The sequence below is a fragment of the Typha latifolia genome, chromosome 1, assembly GCF_019914945.1.
Source record: "Typha latifolia isolate L0001 chromosome 1, TyphaL0001v2, whole genome shotgun sequence".
Classification (NCBI taxonomy): Eukaryota; Viridiplantae; Streptophyta; class Magnoliopsida; order Poales; family Typhaceae; genus Typha; species Typha latifolia.
Genome location: NC_133086.1, coordinates 5,628,550 through 5,647,467, shown reverse-complemented (window position 1 = coordinate 5,647,467; position 18,918 = coordinate 5,628,550). Strand labels below are relative to the sequence as shown.

Here is an 18,918-nt window from a genome sequence, read left to right as displayed (position 1 = left end):
ATTTAATATTGTATGTTAATTTAGATAGTCCTAAACAAAATATTCCATAATAATTATACATAATATTTTATAAATATTTAAATTATCTTTTTTTTATCACATTTTTTTTGTCTTCTCAAAGATTAAGAAGATAAAAAATAAGAGATGGAGAGATGGGAAAAGGAAAATCGATGCAGATGGTGGAGGTAAATGAAGATGGTGAAGAAATATAGAAAATAAAATAATAAAAAGTAATTTAATTAATATTTGTTAGTCAAAATAACGTCTCATTTAAAAAATTATATAAGAAAAAATGTTAAATTATAAAATCCTCAAAAATGTATAAATCATAAAATAAATAAAACGTACAGTGTAATTTGTAAAAAATCTAAAAGAAAATTACAAATAGATCCAATGTACAGTCCACATCCATGTTAATGCTTAGCAAACATAATAATTATTAAATTCACCGTCCATTCAGTATCTCTATCAAACAAAAGTATGTATGAATTACCGACAAGATTTTACCAATAATCCGATCTGTTTTCATCCGTACGAAGTTAAGACATTTCCAGTTAGGCATGGTCAATTCAAACTTGAAGCTAACAAGATTCAAGTAACTGAACAACATCATAGACATGTCCAGGAGATTGTTGTTGTATACTGATGATAAATACCAAAGCCTCAATGTCCTACCCAACTCTATGTGCAAGAAAGGAACATGTTTGCTCTGGAATTACAAAGGTTTCCTGAAGGTACAACGGGAAAGATACAAGAATAACTTAAAACCAAAAAACCTGTACCTTTAGAATTCCCTATACGTGTGTTATATGTAGACTAGTGCTATCAGCACATCATAAACTAAAAACATTCACTGCATGGATTGGCGCGGGGCTCGTGGTCGGACTGGAGTCTTTGATGGGCTAACCCTAAAAGAGCCACCAAGAGGAAGAACAAAACAATTTGTATAGAATATGTAAAAATTAAATAGTCAAAACAAACGGCATATGTTTGCAAGGAAGGAAAACAACCATATAGAAAGTACCTTATTGGAAGGGAGCCCAGTATCACACCGCTACAGTTGAGTGCGGCTGTTGCGCTTTCTGCCTGAAGGAGGAATTCCATAAAATAATAAGTTTGAATGGATTATAGCGCTAAAATTGGATGTTAAATGCAACATATGCTGGTGCTACTCTTGGGAGAACTAATTGACTACAGGTAACAAAATTGATAAGAAAAGAGAGTGAACAAACAAGAAGCACACCACAGGCTTATACAACAGAGACAGAACAATAAGCCTGTGCAGATCCTTTGGTTCTTCTTTGGCAATCCAAGGAAAAGGTTTCTCAATTCAAGTGGTTAAAGATGATGTCCAGCATCATCTATGAACTCCAAGTCTCAGATCAAGTGAAAATTAGAAAACTGGTTGAATGACTAGCATAAGCATAAAAATGAACAGGTGTTCAAAATATTCAATATGATCCACTTCTAGAACGACATTTAAAACACTATAATGTTCTCACTAGGAATGTGTAACATGGTGATACACTGAAGTTTTTCTTTATAAAGATATCATGCTATAGATCATGAATTGCCTAAGCATCATCCTCCAATAACACAATACTACTACACAATTTAAAAAAGTTATCACAGCATCGTAATTATTGGATATATCAGATAAACATGACATGACTGTATATCACAACTAATCTTACAAAGTAAAATTGCAAGGATTAGTTAAATATTAAAGCCAAAATAATACTGCTGCTATTCTTTGCAATATATTAATCCTCTACAAATTCATACTAAGAAAATACAAAAGCAGGGAGAGGGTGATTAACTTGGCAGAGCAATTGTTGAACCTAACGATAACTGAACCTTAGGCTCAACTATTTGGGTTAACCACAGATTTTTTTCCCCTGCATCCGTCCTTTATTGTATCAAATCAGAGTGCTTTCACGTCTTTGCTTAACATCTCATTAGTTAGTTTTTATCCTCCCTATGTCCAGTCTTTTGCTACTTGTTAGTACTTCCTTAAAGGTAAATTCCAGTCCACTTCCCTCAATAAATGCCTCCTTTTAACCCCTCGTCCACAATTTTTCCCACCATCTGTTCTTTATTCTGTCAAACCAAGTATTATCATGACTTTGCTTAACACCTCATTAGTTACTTTTTATCCTCCCTAACTCCAGTCTTTTGCTAGTACTTCCTCAAAGGTAAATTCCAGTCCACTTCCCTCAATGCACCGTTATCTTTAACCCCTCTCGTCCACCTTAACATCATCTTCCCATGGAGGGCTTTCACATTCTTTTCTAGATACCAACATTTTTAATCATAAAGCATAGTTGGCCACTTGGCCTCAATAGTTATTTAAAATGTTCCTTAGATAGAGAAACAGAACATCACTATGAATGCTTTCTTCCAAATTTCTTATACATTAATTCTTCACCTTTCTTTTTTTTCTCTTACCATCAACTATCCCATGATATAGAGACACTATTCCATCTTTAACCTACTCTAATATATGCGATGTTTTCATCAATTTTTCCTTCTTGTTGAACTATAAATCTAATTGAATGAAATTGCCTAAGAGCATTAGCAAACCATTAGAATAGTTATGAGCAAAAGGAGAAATCCATGACTATATGCATACCAATAACAAAGCACAAATTGTGAATACCCAGAAAGCAAGAACACCGAGAAAGATGTATAGCTACACAAAGCAATGCTTGGACTAATAGTTTTTCCAGGTCTACAATATTTCCAGAAACATATAATTAACCAGGCCTCATGCAGCTCTAGCCTAAACCATTTGTCCAGTTGTACCATTGTTCTTGCATTGGATATGTAACTCTGTTATGTTACATAAGCGATGGCAGACTAAGATCAAGATCTTACATTAGGATAACAACCAGGTAACAAGTCATACATAATCTACAAACAAGTCCATCGGAGACCAGAGCTCATCCATCAAACAGTAGCAAACCATGCCATGTTGAGTTGATATTCACCAGCATAGAATTTATCTGAGTACAAAATCAGAACCAAGAATATTGTACAGAGATAGAACTGCCAATAGACCAGGACGTGCACAACTTTTCTAAAATCTAGCAAGTTACTCTTAGAAAATAGAAGAGAAGAGTAAAACAGGTTCAGACAGGTTCCTGAAAGTCACTCTTGCCCTGGCCCGTTTCATCTAATCACCACTGTAATGCTTCATATCTAAAATATATTAGGTCCAATTTTATCCTCCCTCAGTTCTGTTATACTATGCTAGTCCCACTGACATAATTGTCACAAATATATCACCTCCTTGGAGATGGATCTAATCATAGGATATATTACTTAAGAGGCAATGGAATTATGCTACATACACATATCTGACCAAATGGGCTTCTCAAAACAGACCAAAAGAATCGAGATAAATCTACAAACAGTACATCGAAGTTCACGTAGTTTACCCAAATGCAAGCTACGATCACATAGGAAAAAAGATAATTTCAGCCAGTAGAGGATACCACTAGATATTCAAATGCAAGGGCACAAAGCCTGTAAATGAACAGACATAATAACATATAAATTTTGCTCAATATTTTCAACGTAGCAACAGTGAATATTTTCTTGTGTATTTCTATTGTTTGAAACAATTTACATATACAAGAAAGTTGCAACAAGACTTCATCAAATTGTAAAAGTAGAAAAAGGAAAAGATGAAAAGGCATGTAGTGATGTAGATTATCATGAGCCAGTAGTTCAGTACATTGTTAGCATCTGATAGGAACTCAAAGAATAATGGCATGCCTTGTTCTGTATACAAATACATAATCATACTTTAGAACTTCATATTTTTTTACAGAGATTAGATTATGTCATACTTAGTGCAGCCAGTAACATAACTTTCTATATGAGATATTCTCAGCCAAACCAGAAATTTATTGACCAATAAGACAATATTCAAACTTACAGCATATATATATAATAGAGAATTTAGAAAAACGGACTGTTTCAGCATAAGAGCATAAAACCAAGCCTACTAACCATTACAAACTCGACGAAAGCAATGCGAGTGGAATGTTGATAGTCCCCAAGCAATCGCAAGCGGTACACCTAGATCAGAAAAGAAATATATGATATAAATATATGCATTTAACGCCCACATAAAACTCCCATCGAATATAGACAAACTTTAAACAGATAAAGGACAAACTTCTCCACATATCGACTCAAAGAAGAGTCTGAGATCTGCTTGAGAAACCTGCACCAAATAATCCATCAATAAGAAAGCTATGATAGTGACTACCGAGAATGCACAAGGGCATAATACAGTTTAAGCTCACCTTCTTGTCAATATTTGTGCAATAAATTGTCCTGGCACACATCTCCCGTTCATCCTCAGACTGAAGGAAACAGTAAATAACTAGTTAGGGATCACACAAAAGACACTCAGTTACTGGCAGTGTTACATTTATTTTCTTCAAATGTACACCTTAATAAATTCCCGAGTTTGATAAACAAACTGCACTTACCCTAGGCAAAAATGATGGGTTGACAGGTGCAATAGCAGTTTTTGAAGGAAGTACCCTTACTGGATAGTATCCAAGAACAGTTCCTGACAGATTTAAAGCAGCTCTTGCACCCTCTGAATTTGAACAAGATATGACAAAAGCAAATTACTATATTTCAAAAATAAAATCTGATGCTGATGAGCATATGTAAAATATGTTTCCCGGAAAGTTACCCTCATCAGTGAACTCTATGAATGCAAAACGGAGAACAGATTTTGGGTCCCCACACACACGACAATCAACAACCTTCAAGGATTTAGGCAAGAATAAAGGTTGAATTCACCAAGTCCAATTAATAAAACCAAAAACACTTAAGGAAATTTACCTGCCCACAGTTGATAAATAGTGCCGCAAGCTGTTCTTCAGTAACCTAAACACCAAGAATCAGATGCAGTAAATTCTCCCACCATAAGTACATTAAAAAAAATTGTATACACACACGTGAAAAAAAATACCCTCGCTGTTCATATCAGGCGTAACAATGCATGAAAATCCAACACTTCTTTTCTATATCCTTCACAGTTCACCCAGTTGATCTTATTCAAACTCAAAAAGATGACTTCCTAAGCTTACCCAAGTTTATTATCCTCACCACTCCATCAAAGCAAATGCATATCAATCCCTTAACTTTTATTCCCATGTCAGACGAATAAAAGACAATATTAACCAACTTACAAAATTTTTCTAACTCAAAGACTAGTATAACACTAAGAAAATCCAACATAAGATAGAAACACATGCTTTTTTCCCCTTCTACTCAGCAAGCATCCACCGAATTTGTAAATGTAATCTCTCGATCAGACAAGACAAAACAAAAATGAAGCAAAACTCTTACAAAAAATAAACCTATTAAGCAGGTCACTCGTCACCTGATAACTAACCTATTAGCCAAACAAGCAGTTCTCACCTGATGATCTATATCGGAAACATAGACGGTCCTCCTGATCACTTCTTCTCGTTGCGCCAAGCTCGTCCGGGTGTTCGTCCGCCGAATCCCCTGTCCAAATCCATTCTTCTTCTAAATAAACCATCAGAGGGGAAGGAAAAAAAAAAAACAAATCTTAGACAATCGAAAAGACGAAAAAAGGAGCAAAAGAAATAAAAGAGCACATCAGACCAAGTCGAAACCCTACCCGTCTTCCACTACCACCGCCATTAACGCCATCGTCCTCCACTCTACCATTAACACCAAACCCATCGGGATAAAACCCTAGATCACCGCCGCCGCCGCCATACCTATGCGACGGCGGCACGAACTCCTCCGCCATCGGATTAAGCTTCGACAGCAGATCCTCCAGATCCCTCATCTCCCGCTTAAACCCTTCCCCGTCCGCTCCTTCCCCGTTCCTGCCGTCGGCGCCGCCTCGATGAAACTGCTGGACCTTCATCTGGAAGGAGGCGGAATCAGGTTCTCCACCTGCGGATGGGCCGCCGGTCGCCTCGAGATCGACGCGGATGGTGCTATCGATCGCCATGGCTTCTTCTCTCGGTGCTCAAACGCCCCTGTCTTGGGATCTCTCTTATACTATCCCTATTCGCCTTTTATGGAAGGGAGGGGAGAAGGTAAAATCACCGGATTGGGTCGGGACACCGCTGGGGATAGAGCGAATCGGAGAAGAGGGATTAGAAAGAGGAGGGTCGTCGTAGGCGTAGGTGGTGGAGCAGACAGGGGGAGGTCATTGGATCGTACGTGGCGTCTTCTATTTACCTTTATTTTGGACCTTCCCTTCCTCTGTTGGAGTACTACTGCTGCTCTTTTTTTCCCCTTTTTCAAAAATATTTTTCTTATTTTTTTTAAATTTAAATGATTAAGATGATCAAAGTTAATTAAAGGGTGCATAATGTATGGTAGCGCCAAATTACTGCAACTGGGGATGCGGATGGCATGCCTTTTTACGCCCTTACCTGGTCATGCGTATGTAACACGTCGGCACACGTGGAAGGATTTGACTGGGTTGCGAGAGCATGAGATCCATGTTATGCCACGTAGGAGGGATAGAAAAGATGGTTTCTTTAAAACTCTCTTTGTTTTTTTGATAAACAAAAAGAAACATTTAAAAAAAAAAGGTTATAAACAGAGGAGATGGAAAGGTCCACTTTCCGAGGCAGAAACCGCAGGCGGTTTGGACTCAACTCCTCGTTTTGATCGTAGTTTTTCTGAGAGATAAAGATGTGGGTACACCAGATATAAGCTTTCTCAAAGAACAAGTGATCCAAATGGGTTAGGCTAGACTAGCCTTGCAGCTATTTCGCAGTACATGATGCGATGATGACGCCATTAAACAAATAAACTATAAATTAGAATCTTTGGATTGAAAGAAATAGTTTCAGGATACATTAATTTATTAAACCCAATATTTTGAATAGGAATTGGAATTGGGCCTAGGCACGTCTCTGTGGGGCCTGGACTATGCATTATTATTTCAAGCCATCATGGGGTTTGCATGGCCCAATAAATTAGTGGAATCAGATGTACATCACTCGCCAGTCGCCAACTCCTATTGCGAGAAGAGAAGCCAACATTATTATCAAATGGGATTCCACTAATTCCACGGCCTCCTAGTTCTGTCTCTCGATACTCTAACCTCCTATGAAGTCTTCTAGATCTAAGCATAAACTATCTTTTAATAGATCTAAGAGGAGATCTACTTAATATTGTGTCAGCCTGTTGATCTCCCTTATGCCGGAACAGAGTACCTGATTACAAGACTATTCTATGGCAGGGATATAAAGGAAAGTTATAATTAATATTCAGACTAATAGTTCTTATTATTATATTTTTAACTGGCCACCGCGCGATATAACAGCATGTTCTGGCTAACTTTTAGGAATAATTAGCCAAAGTCATTTTCTCAATAAAGAAAAGAAAAACTAAAATTTAGAAATAGTGGAGCATTTTTCGAATAATAAATTATAAATACTAACATAAAGTATCTCTCATTGCAGATGTGAGAGCCTCCAATTCTAATTCTTTTCCCCCAATGAACACCTAAATACGAATCTTAAGTTCCTTTTTTTTTCCTATATTCTCCTAACTAAAATTAATAGGCTAAATCAAATTAATATTCGCAAAATTCTATGCCATAATGGAACTTTCCTCTCAAGCAAACTCCAACAGCAGCCCCACCATGACAGCCAGTGCCGCCGGCAGCACCTTCTCGGCCCAGAACAATTTATCCTGTAAAAATAATGAAATTATAAATAATTATAAAAAGAGCTAATAAGTGACTAAATAAAAGATAAAATTTTCGAAACGTTTAATGCATGCACACTTCTATTAAATCTCATACCGAGTATTTGTATTTCATATACAGACTACATTGCTTCTAAATTTTGGAGTTTTAACATTAAATTTTTTTTAATGTATACAAGATACTCGTCCCGCGAGAGTAATAAAGCCTGGGTTGCGAAACTTAGGAGGAAAGTGGCCAACCGCATAAGCTGGGGGAGCGCTTTCCGTCTGTCGGAGGGGCTTGCAGCCATCCTCCAGCAGGACAGAGAGACTTTGGCAGGCCTCTTCTTGTACTCACTAATTGATTTCAGCTAGTTATATCAAAAAAATAAAAAATAAAGAATAAAAGTAAAATAGTGCTTTAGTTTTCAAATACTCTGATTAATGAAAATAAAAGTTAGTCTGTAAAGTACCCACAGCAAAAAAGAGGATATCTGGAAGAAAAAAACGTAAAATTTTAAATATATATACAAGTTGGTAAAAAGTTTAAAAGGATATAAATGTAAATAAATATTTTTGAGGGTCTAAATGCCATAACGAGAACATTTGTAAGTCGTAACGATGAAGCTTACCATGGCAGAGGAGATGCTCAAGTAACCAGTAGAAGACGCCCCCATATACTGCCCCGGCGACTCCGCCCCTCCTCCTCCGTCTCCGGCGGTAGAATTCCCTCCACCGGCGGGTGAAGCTAGCCCCGTCGTCGAAAACCGTAGGTCGTACGCCGGCGAGCCATCGGGCTTGAACAATCCATAGTGCCTCTCCGACGCTGGCCCAGGCTTAAGGTTCTCATTGAACAACGCAAAAACATAAACCCTAATAGGTTCCTCCGGCTTCGCCGGCGTCCCCTTCCCCTCTGCCAACAACCTCATCAAGTTTCCATTGTACCTCCTCGCGTTCTCCTCCGTCGCTCCGGCTTCGTTCTCGTCCCCCTTCGACGGCCAACCCGTCTCCGAAACCCTAATTTCGATCCCTTCCCCTCCTACCTTCTGGATCGCTACCCTAACCGCGTCGATCTGCGCGTGGAGCATGTTCTCGTACCGGATCCCCGATCCCGGATCCGCCACCCCTGGGTTCTTCTCGAAGAGAGCGTAGTTGAGATCGATGCTGTTCGGATCCGATTTGTAGGCGAAGTAGGGGTAAGCATTGATCAAAAAGGGGGATCGGGTTTTGGAGAGGAAGGCGATGAGGGGAGTGATGTAGGGGAGCAGATCTCGCCGGAAGGCGGCGGAGGAAGGGGGGAATGAGGAAGCGAGGACGTTAAGGGAATTCGCGGTTGTGACGGAGATCCGACTGGCGAGGCCGGCCGCATCGATGGCGGAGTGGAGGGACTGGATCGCCGGGAGTAAGGAGTGGATGAGGTTAGAGTCAGTGGTAGTTAGGATCTCGTTGCCGACGATGACGACGGAGATGGAGGTGGAGGGGAGGTGCGGGAGGAGGGTGGATCGGAACCACGTGGCGGCGAAGGAGGGGTCAGCGAGGCGGGGCAATAGGCTATCCTGTAGGCCGACGGTGAGGTCAACGCCGGAGCCAGCGAAGGCGAGGAGGACGTTCTGGTCGGCGTCGTAGAGTCGGACGTGCTTGGCGCCGAGGCGACGGAGGAGAGGGATGACGGCGGTCGGAGAGGGGAGGTTGTTGGCGATCTGGCCGTAGTTCACGCCGAGGAAGGAGGAGGAATTGGCGGTGGAGGATAAGCAGTCGGGAAGAATCGCGAAGAGGAGGAGGGCAAGGAGGAGAGGTTGGATCGGCGAGTCGACGGCCATTGTGGTGGTGAAAGAGCAGTGCGTGTGTTGCGAAGTGGGGAGGGGGGGATGGAGTGCGAAGAAGGCCAGTAGTAATAAAAAGGCGCGCGCTGGGGCTTTTCCGCCGTTTCCGAGTAGCAGAGGGAAATCTGTACGTGGCCGCATCTCTGCTGTCCTCTTCATTAGGACAGATCTAGGCCGTCCGTCTGCGTATGGAAACTATAGAGGAGAATGCAGCCTCGTGTCTGAAATTTTAGGACCTGCAGTCGAGTCGAGAAACTCCGCTGCACGAGAATTAAAGCCCACTCGGAGAAGGTCGTCTGCAGCCGTGAGTGCAGGAATTTGGTGCGGTGGGCAGTTTTTGACATGCACCGGTAGCAGGCAGCCAAATAACCGGGATTTAGAAGATTCCTGTTGCATGGGCTGCAGAGGATCTTTTCTCCAAGGATAAGATCCCATGTGGGTGCCATTGTGAAGGGAGAAAGCTCGCAGAGGAGGCACAAAACTTTTTCTTTTTGGTGTCCAAATGCCCCCCATCAATAGGAAGCGATGCTTCTTTTCCAGGTAAGAGATAAGGAACCTGTAGCCAAAAAAAAGAGAAGAGAATAGAATAGAATAGAATAGATAGCTAATTAGCATGGCCACAAAAAGAAGTAAAGCATCAGTTGTGAGCGTTTTAAAGTTGTGGTCTTTCTTTTCTCTTTTCTCTTTCCTCTCGTAGTCTCCTCTCTCCTCAGTTGCGTGTTTCACTTGGTGTCGAGGACGAGGAAGAGGAAGAGGAAGAGAATGGGTTTTAATTGGTTGATGTGCTTCTTCGATGAAGTTTACGGTTAAAGCATTCATTAAAGCAGGCACTGCAACAGCTTGGGGAAATTTCACAAAGTTAATTTGGAGACACCTTTTTCTTCCCCGCTTTTTGGGTTTTCTTTTTTCAATCGTATCTTCCCGCTTTCGAAGCCTCGTCCGTTTGTTAGTTGTTGTTAGTTGTTACTTCAAATATCTACACCCGGCTAGACTATTCCTGGCCCAAGCACTCGCCCAAATACTATTGGAACCTGCCATGAGTTAGGCCCAAATGCTTCACTTCAAAGTCCATGGCATTTAGATATGATCGTTAAGGCCGACCCGCCCAAACTCGGCTTTAATTCATCCAATTTTAACTGGGCTAAGCCTAACCGGAACTCGATTTAAGCTTGATCCAACTCCAGTCTAAGATAGTAGTTGGTGGCATAGCCTAAGCTTCTACCCATCCAGTTCGGCACGAAACTTGATCAACTACTCTTATTTATGGTTCCACTTATAATACATACATATTCCTATAATTTTTTTAGTCATGCGTTGAAAATTTAGTAAACTATATATCAATATATAAGTATGTTCCTATGAAAAATAATTAAATATTTTAATATAAATTAATTAAACTCGACATAATAAGATATAATATTTTTTATATTTAATCTCTTATATTATACTCATTATATTCAATTCAAGCCCAATATTTAATGGACGGTAACGAATTAGAATAGTTCAACCTGACCCATCACGTTTAAGAGCATTGATGTGAGTAATAATTGGATCGAGTCGTGTCTTAGTTCATGATTAATAAAATCGAGTGCTAATATAATGTTTATATGTGCGGTAGTTTATTCAAACTTATGTAAATTATTTAAGTTTCAAATAGATGTATTCAATTATAAACATATTTATTTGTACTAAAAATAGATTCTAAATAAATTATTCCAGTGATAAATAAGTTAGTCCGATCATAATCAAATTATTATATTATAAAACAGTTAAAATAGGTTATAAATAGTTTGCCGAATCATAAAAAAGAGTTAAACTTAAATAAATTTACTTGACGCTAAAAAGATTAGTTTTTAACTTCTTTGCTATTTAGATATTATGCATCAAGTTTTTATTTTACTAAACTAAATAATGTTTTTTAAAATATGACATACCAAACAGTCACTGAGAGTAAACCGTGGTAACTTTAAACTTTTGAGTTATGATATATACTATAAAGTCATTTATAATCTAATCCCATCCCTAACTCTCAAAACAAACCTGACCGAATCCATCCTAGGCGATAGCATGAGTTCGGAGCAATTGCAACATGGGTCAGTCTAAACCGCTCAGATCTAACTACGACCTAATCCTCGGAAACCAGACTCTCTCCTTTTTTGGTTCCCCAAAACCCTAATCTTGACACCTATAAATACCTCGTATCGCGCGGCGAAGCCCTTTCTTCTCAGATTGCCGTCCATTACGCTTCGTGAACTCAAGTAAGCAAGCTTACTCCCTCAATCTCCATGGTGGATTTGTTGCTACTCGATCTTTTGGCTTAAATCTCTTAGTTTATTTCAGCAGTTCGATCAATCTCGATCTCCGTCGTTCCGCCATGTCCGTCGGTGAGCTCGCCTGTGTCTACGCCTCCCTCATTCTCCATGACGATGGGATCCCCATCACGGTTCTGATACTTCTACTTCAGTCTCCTATTCCGTTTCGATTTTTTAAATTTATTTCTCTTTTTTAATCTGAGTTGTTATTCTTTGTTTATTTGATTTTGATCTCAAATGAGCAGTCGGAGAAGATCTCCACCCTCGTGAAGGCGGCGAACTTAAAGATCGACTCGTACTGGCCCCCGCTTTTCGCCAAGCTTCTCGAGAAGAGGAGCGTCGAAGACCTCATCTTGAGCGTTGGATCCGGTTAGAATCTATGCCTTCTTTTGAATAATGATAATAATATAAGAGCAGTCCATTTTACTGACGCCTCATGGTGATCCTTTTATAGGCGGAGGTGGTGCTGCGGTCGCCGTTTCTGCTGCTCCGGCCGCTGCTGCCGGTGCCGCCGCCGCTGCGGCCCCTGCGGCAGAAGAGAAGAAGGTGGGTTCTCTATACTTTGTGTTTTGATCCTTCTTTGAGTCGGTTATGTTTCTTATAATATTTATACGTTTGATTTCACAGGAGGAGCCCAAGGAAGAGAGTGATGACGATATGGGATTCAGCTTGTTCGATTAGAACGCGAAAGAAAGAGTTCTATCTCTTTCTTAGTCTTTTTTATTTAAGTATTAGTTATCCGTATAGTTATATGTTTGGTAATCCGATCCGTTTCAAGTGGACGCCTTAATTTGGACGTTTATTCTGATTTTTGAAAATGAAATGTTAAAATTTCCTGTGCCTCTTCCGTAATTTTGTCATTAATAGTCTTTGGAAATTGAGTGAGATTGGATTGTTCTTGCCTTAGTAGCTATTCAACTGTTGGCAGTAACCAGATATATTTATTAATATTAGTTGGATAGCTTTGATGCAACATGGTTAAGGGGTTCTTGCTAAATGTGTTGAATTATATAGGCTTTGGATTTTTATAATCAATGATATATCGGTACTACGATTAATAAGCTTCTTCTTGTATCATTATTATTTGTGGGAGTAACTTAAGACTATCGCCAGATGTTGTAGGATATTGTTCTGCGTAGCAAGCATATATTCAGATCGTGATTTAATTTGACCACCTTCATTTTAATCAGATATTCGGATGTTCTCTGAAACGTTATGTATTGATTATTTGAAATTATGCTCGCTACATTGGTCTAGCTGAATTTATTGTCAACATTTTTTTATTTTCTCCCTGCGCTTGGATGCTAGACACACCAATGTAGCTTTTGGAAATGGTTTTTAAGTCTAAAACCTGCTTAGCTAGTTTCATTTTGTAATTTTAAAAAGAGATACATCAAATTGGTTAATTTGGATGTTTGGTTATAAGTTAGTTTCGCGATGTCATGTTTATACTTGATGCAATATTCATACAACTTGCTTAACTACTCTCTTGATGTGGTTTTAACTCTTAAGACTTAACTATCATTTCTTAACCATGCTATATACATAAAACTAAGTAGTGCTTTCAGTTTAGATGATGCATCTATAAATGTAGCATTTCTAGATATATTAATAAACTGCCTTCAAGCATCCACAGAATGGTGTGGTTGTGTGGGTTGCTGGTTAACCCAAATTGCAGATTCATGATGGAGATGGACTCCTTAGAGCTTGTTATGGTTCTGAAGGAAGAAACCTCCCTGCGGTGTTGTTGCTGAATGATTTGGCATTTTGAATACATTTAGAGAGGTCAAATTCTTCCATATTATTAGGGAAAGGATCTGTGTGAGCGATTGTAATTCTACCAGTTTAATCATGCTTCAGCTCAGGCCTGATTGGAAATTTAATGGCCAATTGTGAACAAGAAATTAGGCTCAAAAATAATTTTAAGCCGGGTATGATTAGGTTCTGTGGGTTGCTAGGGGACCGGTTCCTATTGAGGCGTTGTGGAAGTTTGGGTGCTGAGGATGGGATTGAAGCTGGTTAACCTAAATTTTAGATTCATGGTGGAGATGAACTCCTTAGTGCTTGTTATGGTTCTGAAGAAAGAAACCTCCATGTCTTGGAGGAGCCGAAATGTTGTTACCGAATCTTTTAGCATTTTGAATCCTTCCAAATACGCCAAATTCTCTCATATTGGCAGGCAAGGAAATTTCTTGTTCAGTAATCCTGAATGAGAAATTTGGCTCAAAATTAATAATCTTGAGCCTGAGTATGATCACAACCCGGCTATATATGTGTATATAATGTTAATTTATACATAAATAATTTGTAACTATTAAATCAAAGTCTAATGGTTTATATTCTGTCTGTAACTTGACCTAATTGATTTGGCTCACTCAAATAAGACTTGTATTGGGCGAATTGAGCTTCAAGGCTCGAGTTCGAATTGGCCCTCACTAATAACTTGCTCATTTGTATTTCCTCTATTCCAGCCTCCCACAGGTCGTTATCTCATAGGTACCAAACACATTATCAATCATGTTCTATATACAGCCGCCAATTCAATGTTACTGCTCAAACCAATTTATCCTATTTTTGGCATATATATATATTCTTATTCTACTACGTTTTGGGTGAATAAGGACTGCTAGATTTGAGTTGCCGAACTGTCAGAGAAATGAGCAAAGTGGGAAGACTCCTGAATAAATTCGCAAGACCTTCAACATTAGAGTTGTCTTCACACTGGAGGAATAGGAAGATGTGCAAATGGACTATGAAGAACCAGTGGGGCTTTCGATTTGAAGCAGTTTATTCTCCATTAATGCACTAGTGAACTTTTCTCTAACGAGGTGGCATATATATATATATATATATATTCTCTGGTTTGTAAGTAGGTTTGATGTTCATATCCAAATAAAAGGGCCAGTTTAATACATGAGGTGCCGAGCATACATGCAAAATGGGTATGCTCTTCCTCTATCGATTTTTATGACATTAAGCATTCTTGTAAACATTTCTTTCTTTAGTATTTTGACGAAATTTTTGAGTGTTTTGTTTCCTTGGATTGATTTCCAGCTGAGGATTTGTCTGAGTTTTGACTGCAAATTAAGTTATCGTCCAGTATTTGCAGACCTCCTTGGCACTAGATTGTAAAAGAAATTTCCTATGCCTCGCGGTTTAACGACTGTTTTAGTATGATTTAGCTCATATCTCATTCTCGTGTGTATTAAGCTCTCTCCTCTGACTAGGGACAATATTTCTAAGTACGTATTATGGGGGAAAGAAATCAAGCCACATCTCTTTTAACTATAAGAGACAAGGAATAAAGTCCTGATATTCGTTTATCACATCCTTCTAAACGGTGGATTCTTTTCCCCATGCTCATGTATATCTATCTTCTGACGGAAGAATTAATATGAGCAGGCCTTAATAAGAATTAGCTCTTTGATACATAATTTATCCTACTTAAGTTACACTCTTCAAATATATAATCTAATTAATGTTGTACTTCATACTTATCTTCCTCTATACATATACAACTTTACTCACGATAGGGATTGATACCATCCGCAAAGTGGAAAGGAAAAGAGTTAAGAATCATCTAAGCCGGCTGCCTACTCAATCTCTCTCTGGAAGCATAGGAAAGATGCCAACAAACCCGAGCCCTACTTAACAATCTCCCAAGCTTGGTGTCAGGAACCGTGAATATTATAGTCCACAAGAGAGAGAGAGAGAGAGAGATTATGGCGGATCTTGCTCTTACCATTCTGCAGCCATTGATAGAGAGGTTGAGCTCTGAAATTTGGAGGCAGCTGGGACTGCTTCGTGGTCTGAAAGGAGACCTTAACAAGTTGAAGAGTACACTTGAAGATATCAACGTTGTGCTCTATTCTGCTGAGCAAAGGGCTAAAACTGATGACCGTGTTCGTAGATGGCTGTGGGAGCTCAAGGACGTGGCTTACGATGCGGATGATGTGTTGGACGACGTCCAAGTTGAGGTACTCCGACGAAGCAGCAGCAGCAATCGTCCCATCACCGCAGAGGTACATGACTTCTTCTCCTCCAAAAACCAAATTGCATTCCGTTTCAAAATAGCCAAAAAGATTAAGGAAATTAATGCTAGGCTAAATGATATTGAGGAGAAGAAGAAAATATTTAATTTCCCAGTTTCCAGTAATAGTGAGGTTTCCGTCACCATGGAAGTGACCTCCTCCCGGGAGAGAGAAACTTTCTCGCGTATCAGTAAGGAAGATGAGTTCTTTGGAAGAGATGATGACAGGAAAAAGGTTATGACCTTTTTACTTGAGAAGGACAACGATAAGCAATTGTCTGTCCTTCCGATAGTCGGGTTAGGAGGAGTCGGGAAAACAACCCTTGCTAAAATGGTCTTTAATGATGAGAGGATTAACGAGCAGTTCGAGCCACTGATCTGGGTCTGTGTCTCAGAAAATTTCAAACTAAGTGAAGTCATCAAGAAAATAATTCATAATGTTAAACAGGAAACTTATCCCCTCTCGGAACTTGAAAACATGCAAAGAGAATTGGTTAAAATAATCGGGGGGAAGAGATTTTTCCTTGTTTTGGATGATGTTTGGGACGACGGTGATCTAAGTCGGGCTGATCAGGATTTAGGGTGGGAGGCGTTAAAATCTTTGATCAGCTGCGGGGGATCGGGGAGCAAAGTGATAGTCACGACACGTGACCATGAAGTTGCAAGGGTAACAGGTACTCTTCAATATTCACATGAGCTAGAGAGTTTAGAGTTTGATGATTGTTGGAATTTGTTTTGTGAGAGAGCATTTAGAAAGGAGAGTCCACCACCCACTCCTTGGATGGAAGCTATAGGAAAACAAATTGTCGAGAAGTGCGGCGGATTGCCATTAGCGGCGAAGTCCCTGGGAGGTCTCATGGGATCGAAACAGGAGGAAAGTGAGTGGATTGCAATTAGGGACAGTGAAATTTGGGAAATAAAAGAGGAGGATGGAGTACACATCTTACCGGCACTAAGATTGAGTTATTTACATTTGCCATTTCATCTGAAGCAATGCTTTGTGTATTGCTCCTTGTTCCCCAAGGACTATGAGTTTGTTATGAAGGAGTTGATAGAGTTATGGATTACTGAAGGCTTTATTTCATCGGCTGGAGCTGCTGGAAGGCAAATGCATCCGAAGGATATCGGCAGTAGGTATTTTAGGATTCTTCTACGACAATCTTTCTTTCAGGAGACAGGTGTAATTTATTCTGACGATTTTGGCGAAGAAATAGTGGAATACACTATGCATGATCTGGTCCATGACCTTGCTTGCTTTATTGCGGGACCTGAGTTTGCATTCCAAGGCAAATTAACACGAGAGCCAGAGAAATGGCGGTATCTGTCAATTGATCTGGGTGGTCATCTTCCTGAAACTGAAAGGAGGGGGATAATAAATCAAATTTCTAAAGCTAGGAAGTTGCGTTCGTTCATTTCTGTGAGCCCAATACCTGAAGCATGCTACATAGAGATACTATCAGGCCTTCCATACTTGCGTGTCCTACATCTACAAAAGTTAGAAGACAAAGAAGTGATCACTGCGTTACAGAACACAATTCCCAGACTAAAGCACTTGAGACTCCTCCACTTGTTAAATAGTCTGATAGAAACATTGCCCGAGGCTATAACTAACCTTCATAGTTTGCAGGTTTTGAACCTCTCGGATTGCTATCAACTTAGAAAGCTGCCTCGAGATATGAGTAAGCTGACTAACCTCAGAATATTAGAGGTTGATGAGGTCAAAATATGTGCTAAGTTTTCTAGGTTGGGTAGGCTAAGTAAACTGGAGAAGATTCCAATGTTCATTATTGGCACAGAGCCTGGACGTACCATTGCTGAGCTTCAACAACTAAATATGCTCCGAGGTTTTTTAATAATCTTTGGTCTCGCAAAAGTGAAAGATGCAGAGGAAGCTAAGAAGGCAAACTTGATTGCAAAGACGAGCCTGAGGCATCTAATGCTGACATGGGAAGATGTTGATTCTGATTCTGATATTTCAGAGCCTGATGGTAGTGAGGAAAGAGGAAAGTCAGGTAACATAATAGACCGCATGAACTCATTGGTGAGAAGTTGTTGTCGTGCTAGATTTGCATCTGACAAGGAGGAGGAAGAGGAGGCAGCGCCTTCGCCGACAGATGAAGACACAATAAAGAACCATGTGCTTGATAGTCTACAACCTCCTCCTTATATAGAGGAGCTGAGCATGGAATCCTATGATGGCACCAGGTTCCCAAGTTGGATGACGAGGATAGAGCTGCTATCCAGGTATGAAAATTTAATACGGCTTTATCTTAGTGACATAAAGAGGTGCGAATTCCTTCCGCCATTGGGCAAGTTGCCGCGCCTCGAGAATCTAGAGATTGGGGAGATGCCTTGTTTAAAGCAAATCGGAAGCGAGTTTTATGGGGACCGAAGAGGAGGAGGAGTCATATTTCCCTCGTTGAAATTTCTTGAAATAAGCGAGTGTCCTAATTTGACAGCCTGGAAGGAATGGTTAGAGCCTGACCTTGATAGGAATGGAAGTCTGATAGCTCCATCCTTACGTATTGTTACAATATATGGTTGTCCTAATTTGACAGCCTTGCCTGAATGGTTAGAGGTTGCCCCTGATAGTGATACATATCATATGGTGCGAATAGCCGGTGCTACTTATTATCGACGGAGGCAATGCCGTGTAGTTGCTGGAGAGACGGAAGATGCAGCAACAGCGCGAGAAGACTCTCCGGACCCAATGTTCGAACAACCTTTACTGCATTCGAACGAGAGTTAAATGGGTAAGCTGCTATCCAAGTACGAAATGATCAGAGCATCTCCATTTTCTCAAAATATATAAAAAAAAAACAAAGAGCGTCGTCTCCCGTCCCTCCAGTTTAAAGATTTGGGTTTGTAAAAATCTGACGACGGTGCCCGAAGGTCTTAGAACATGATATCCACTGTATTCCCCCTTTATTTTATTTTATTTTATTTTATTATTTGTTGCATTCTTACGGTCTTGTAAAAGAAAACTCTTCTTACTAGTGTAAGCCATCTCTTTGGCTAGTTCAACACAGTTTCCTGT

The 18,918-nt window shown here is 39.7% G+C and overlaps 4 protein-coding genes across 6 annotated transcripts; 2 read left to right on the top strand and 2 right to left on the bottom strand.

Moving 5' to 3' along the window:
* Positions 1-501: 501 nt before the first annotated feature.
* Positions 502-6,286, bottom strand: LOC140783899 (polyadenylate-binding protein-interacting protein 11-like). 2 transcript variants are annotated; one of them, XM_073131013.1, is made up of 10 exons: positions 5,678-6,286; positions 5,452-5,562; positions 4,870-4,914; positions 4,718-4,790; positions 4,506-4,618; positions 4,317-4,376; positions 4,187-4,234; positions 4,018-4,086; positions 1,025-1,086; positions 502-908 (listed from the first exon to the last, which is right to left on the bottom strand). In XM_073131013.1, exons 1-10 carry the CDS (start codon positions 6,017-6,019, stop codon positions 851-853), a joined length of 981 nt encoding a protein of 326 aa, XP_072987114.1. In that variant the 5' UTR covers positions 6,020-6,286; the 3' UTR covers positions 502-850. The 2 variants fall into 2 exon arrangements, with proteins under 2 accessions (XP_072987114.1, XP_072987125.1); XM_073131024.1 differs by having other exon boundaries at positions 5,452-5,541; positions 5,678-6,184.
* A 1,105-nt stretch (positions 6,287-7,391) lies between these two features.
* On the bottom strand, positions 7,392-9,777 carry LOC140783891 (glucan endo-1,3-beta-glucosidase 14-like). Its single transcript, XM_073131000.1, has 2 exons — positions 8,349-9,777; positions 7,392-7,722 (listed from the first exon to the last, which is right to left on the bottom strand). Exons 1-2 carry the CDS (start codon positions 9,696-9,698, stop codon positions 7,645-7,647), a joined length of 1,428 nt encoding a protein of 475 aa, XP_072987101.1. The 5' UTR covers positions 9,699-9,777; the 3' UTR covers positions 7,392-7,644.
* A 1,775-nt stretch (positions 9,778-11,552) lies between these two features.
* LOC140793322 (large ribosomal subunit protein P1-like) lies at positions 11,553-12,736 on the top strand. Of its 2 annotated transcripts, none has more exons than XM_073144737.1 (5): positions 11,553-11,797; positions 11,880-11,982; positions 12,097-12,220; positions 12,306-12,397; positions 12,479-12,736. In XM_073144737.1, exons 2-5 carry the CDS (start codon positions 11,914-11,916, stop codon positions 12,530-12,532), a joined length of 339 nt encoding a protein of 112 aa, XP_073000838.1. In that variant the 5' UTR covers positions 11,553-11,797; positions 11,880-11,913; the 3' UTR covers positions 12,533-12,736. The 2 variants fall into 2 exon arrangements, with proteins under 2 accessions (XP_073000838.1, XP_073000846.1); XM_073144745.1 differs by having other exon boundaries at positions 11,631-11,797; positions 11,883-11,982.
* A 2,798-nt stretch (positions 12,737-15,534) lies between these two features.
* LOC140783002 (putative disease resistance protein RGA4) lies at positions 15,535-18,909 on the top strand. Its single transcript, XM_073129946.1, has one exon. The coding sequence runs from the start codon at positions 15,574-15,576 to the stop codon at positions 18,628-18,630; it is 3,057 nt and encodes a 1,018-aa protein (XP_072986047.1). The 5' UTR covers positions 15,535-15,573; the 3' UTR covers positions 18,631-18,909.
* The last annotated feature ends 9 nt before the right edge of the window (positions 18,910-18,918 follow it).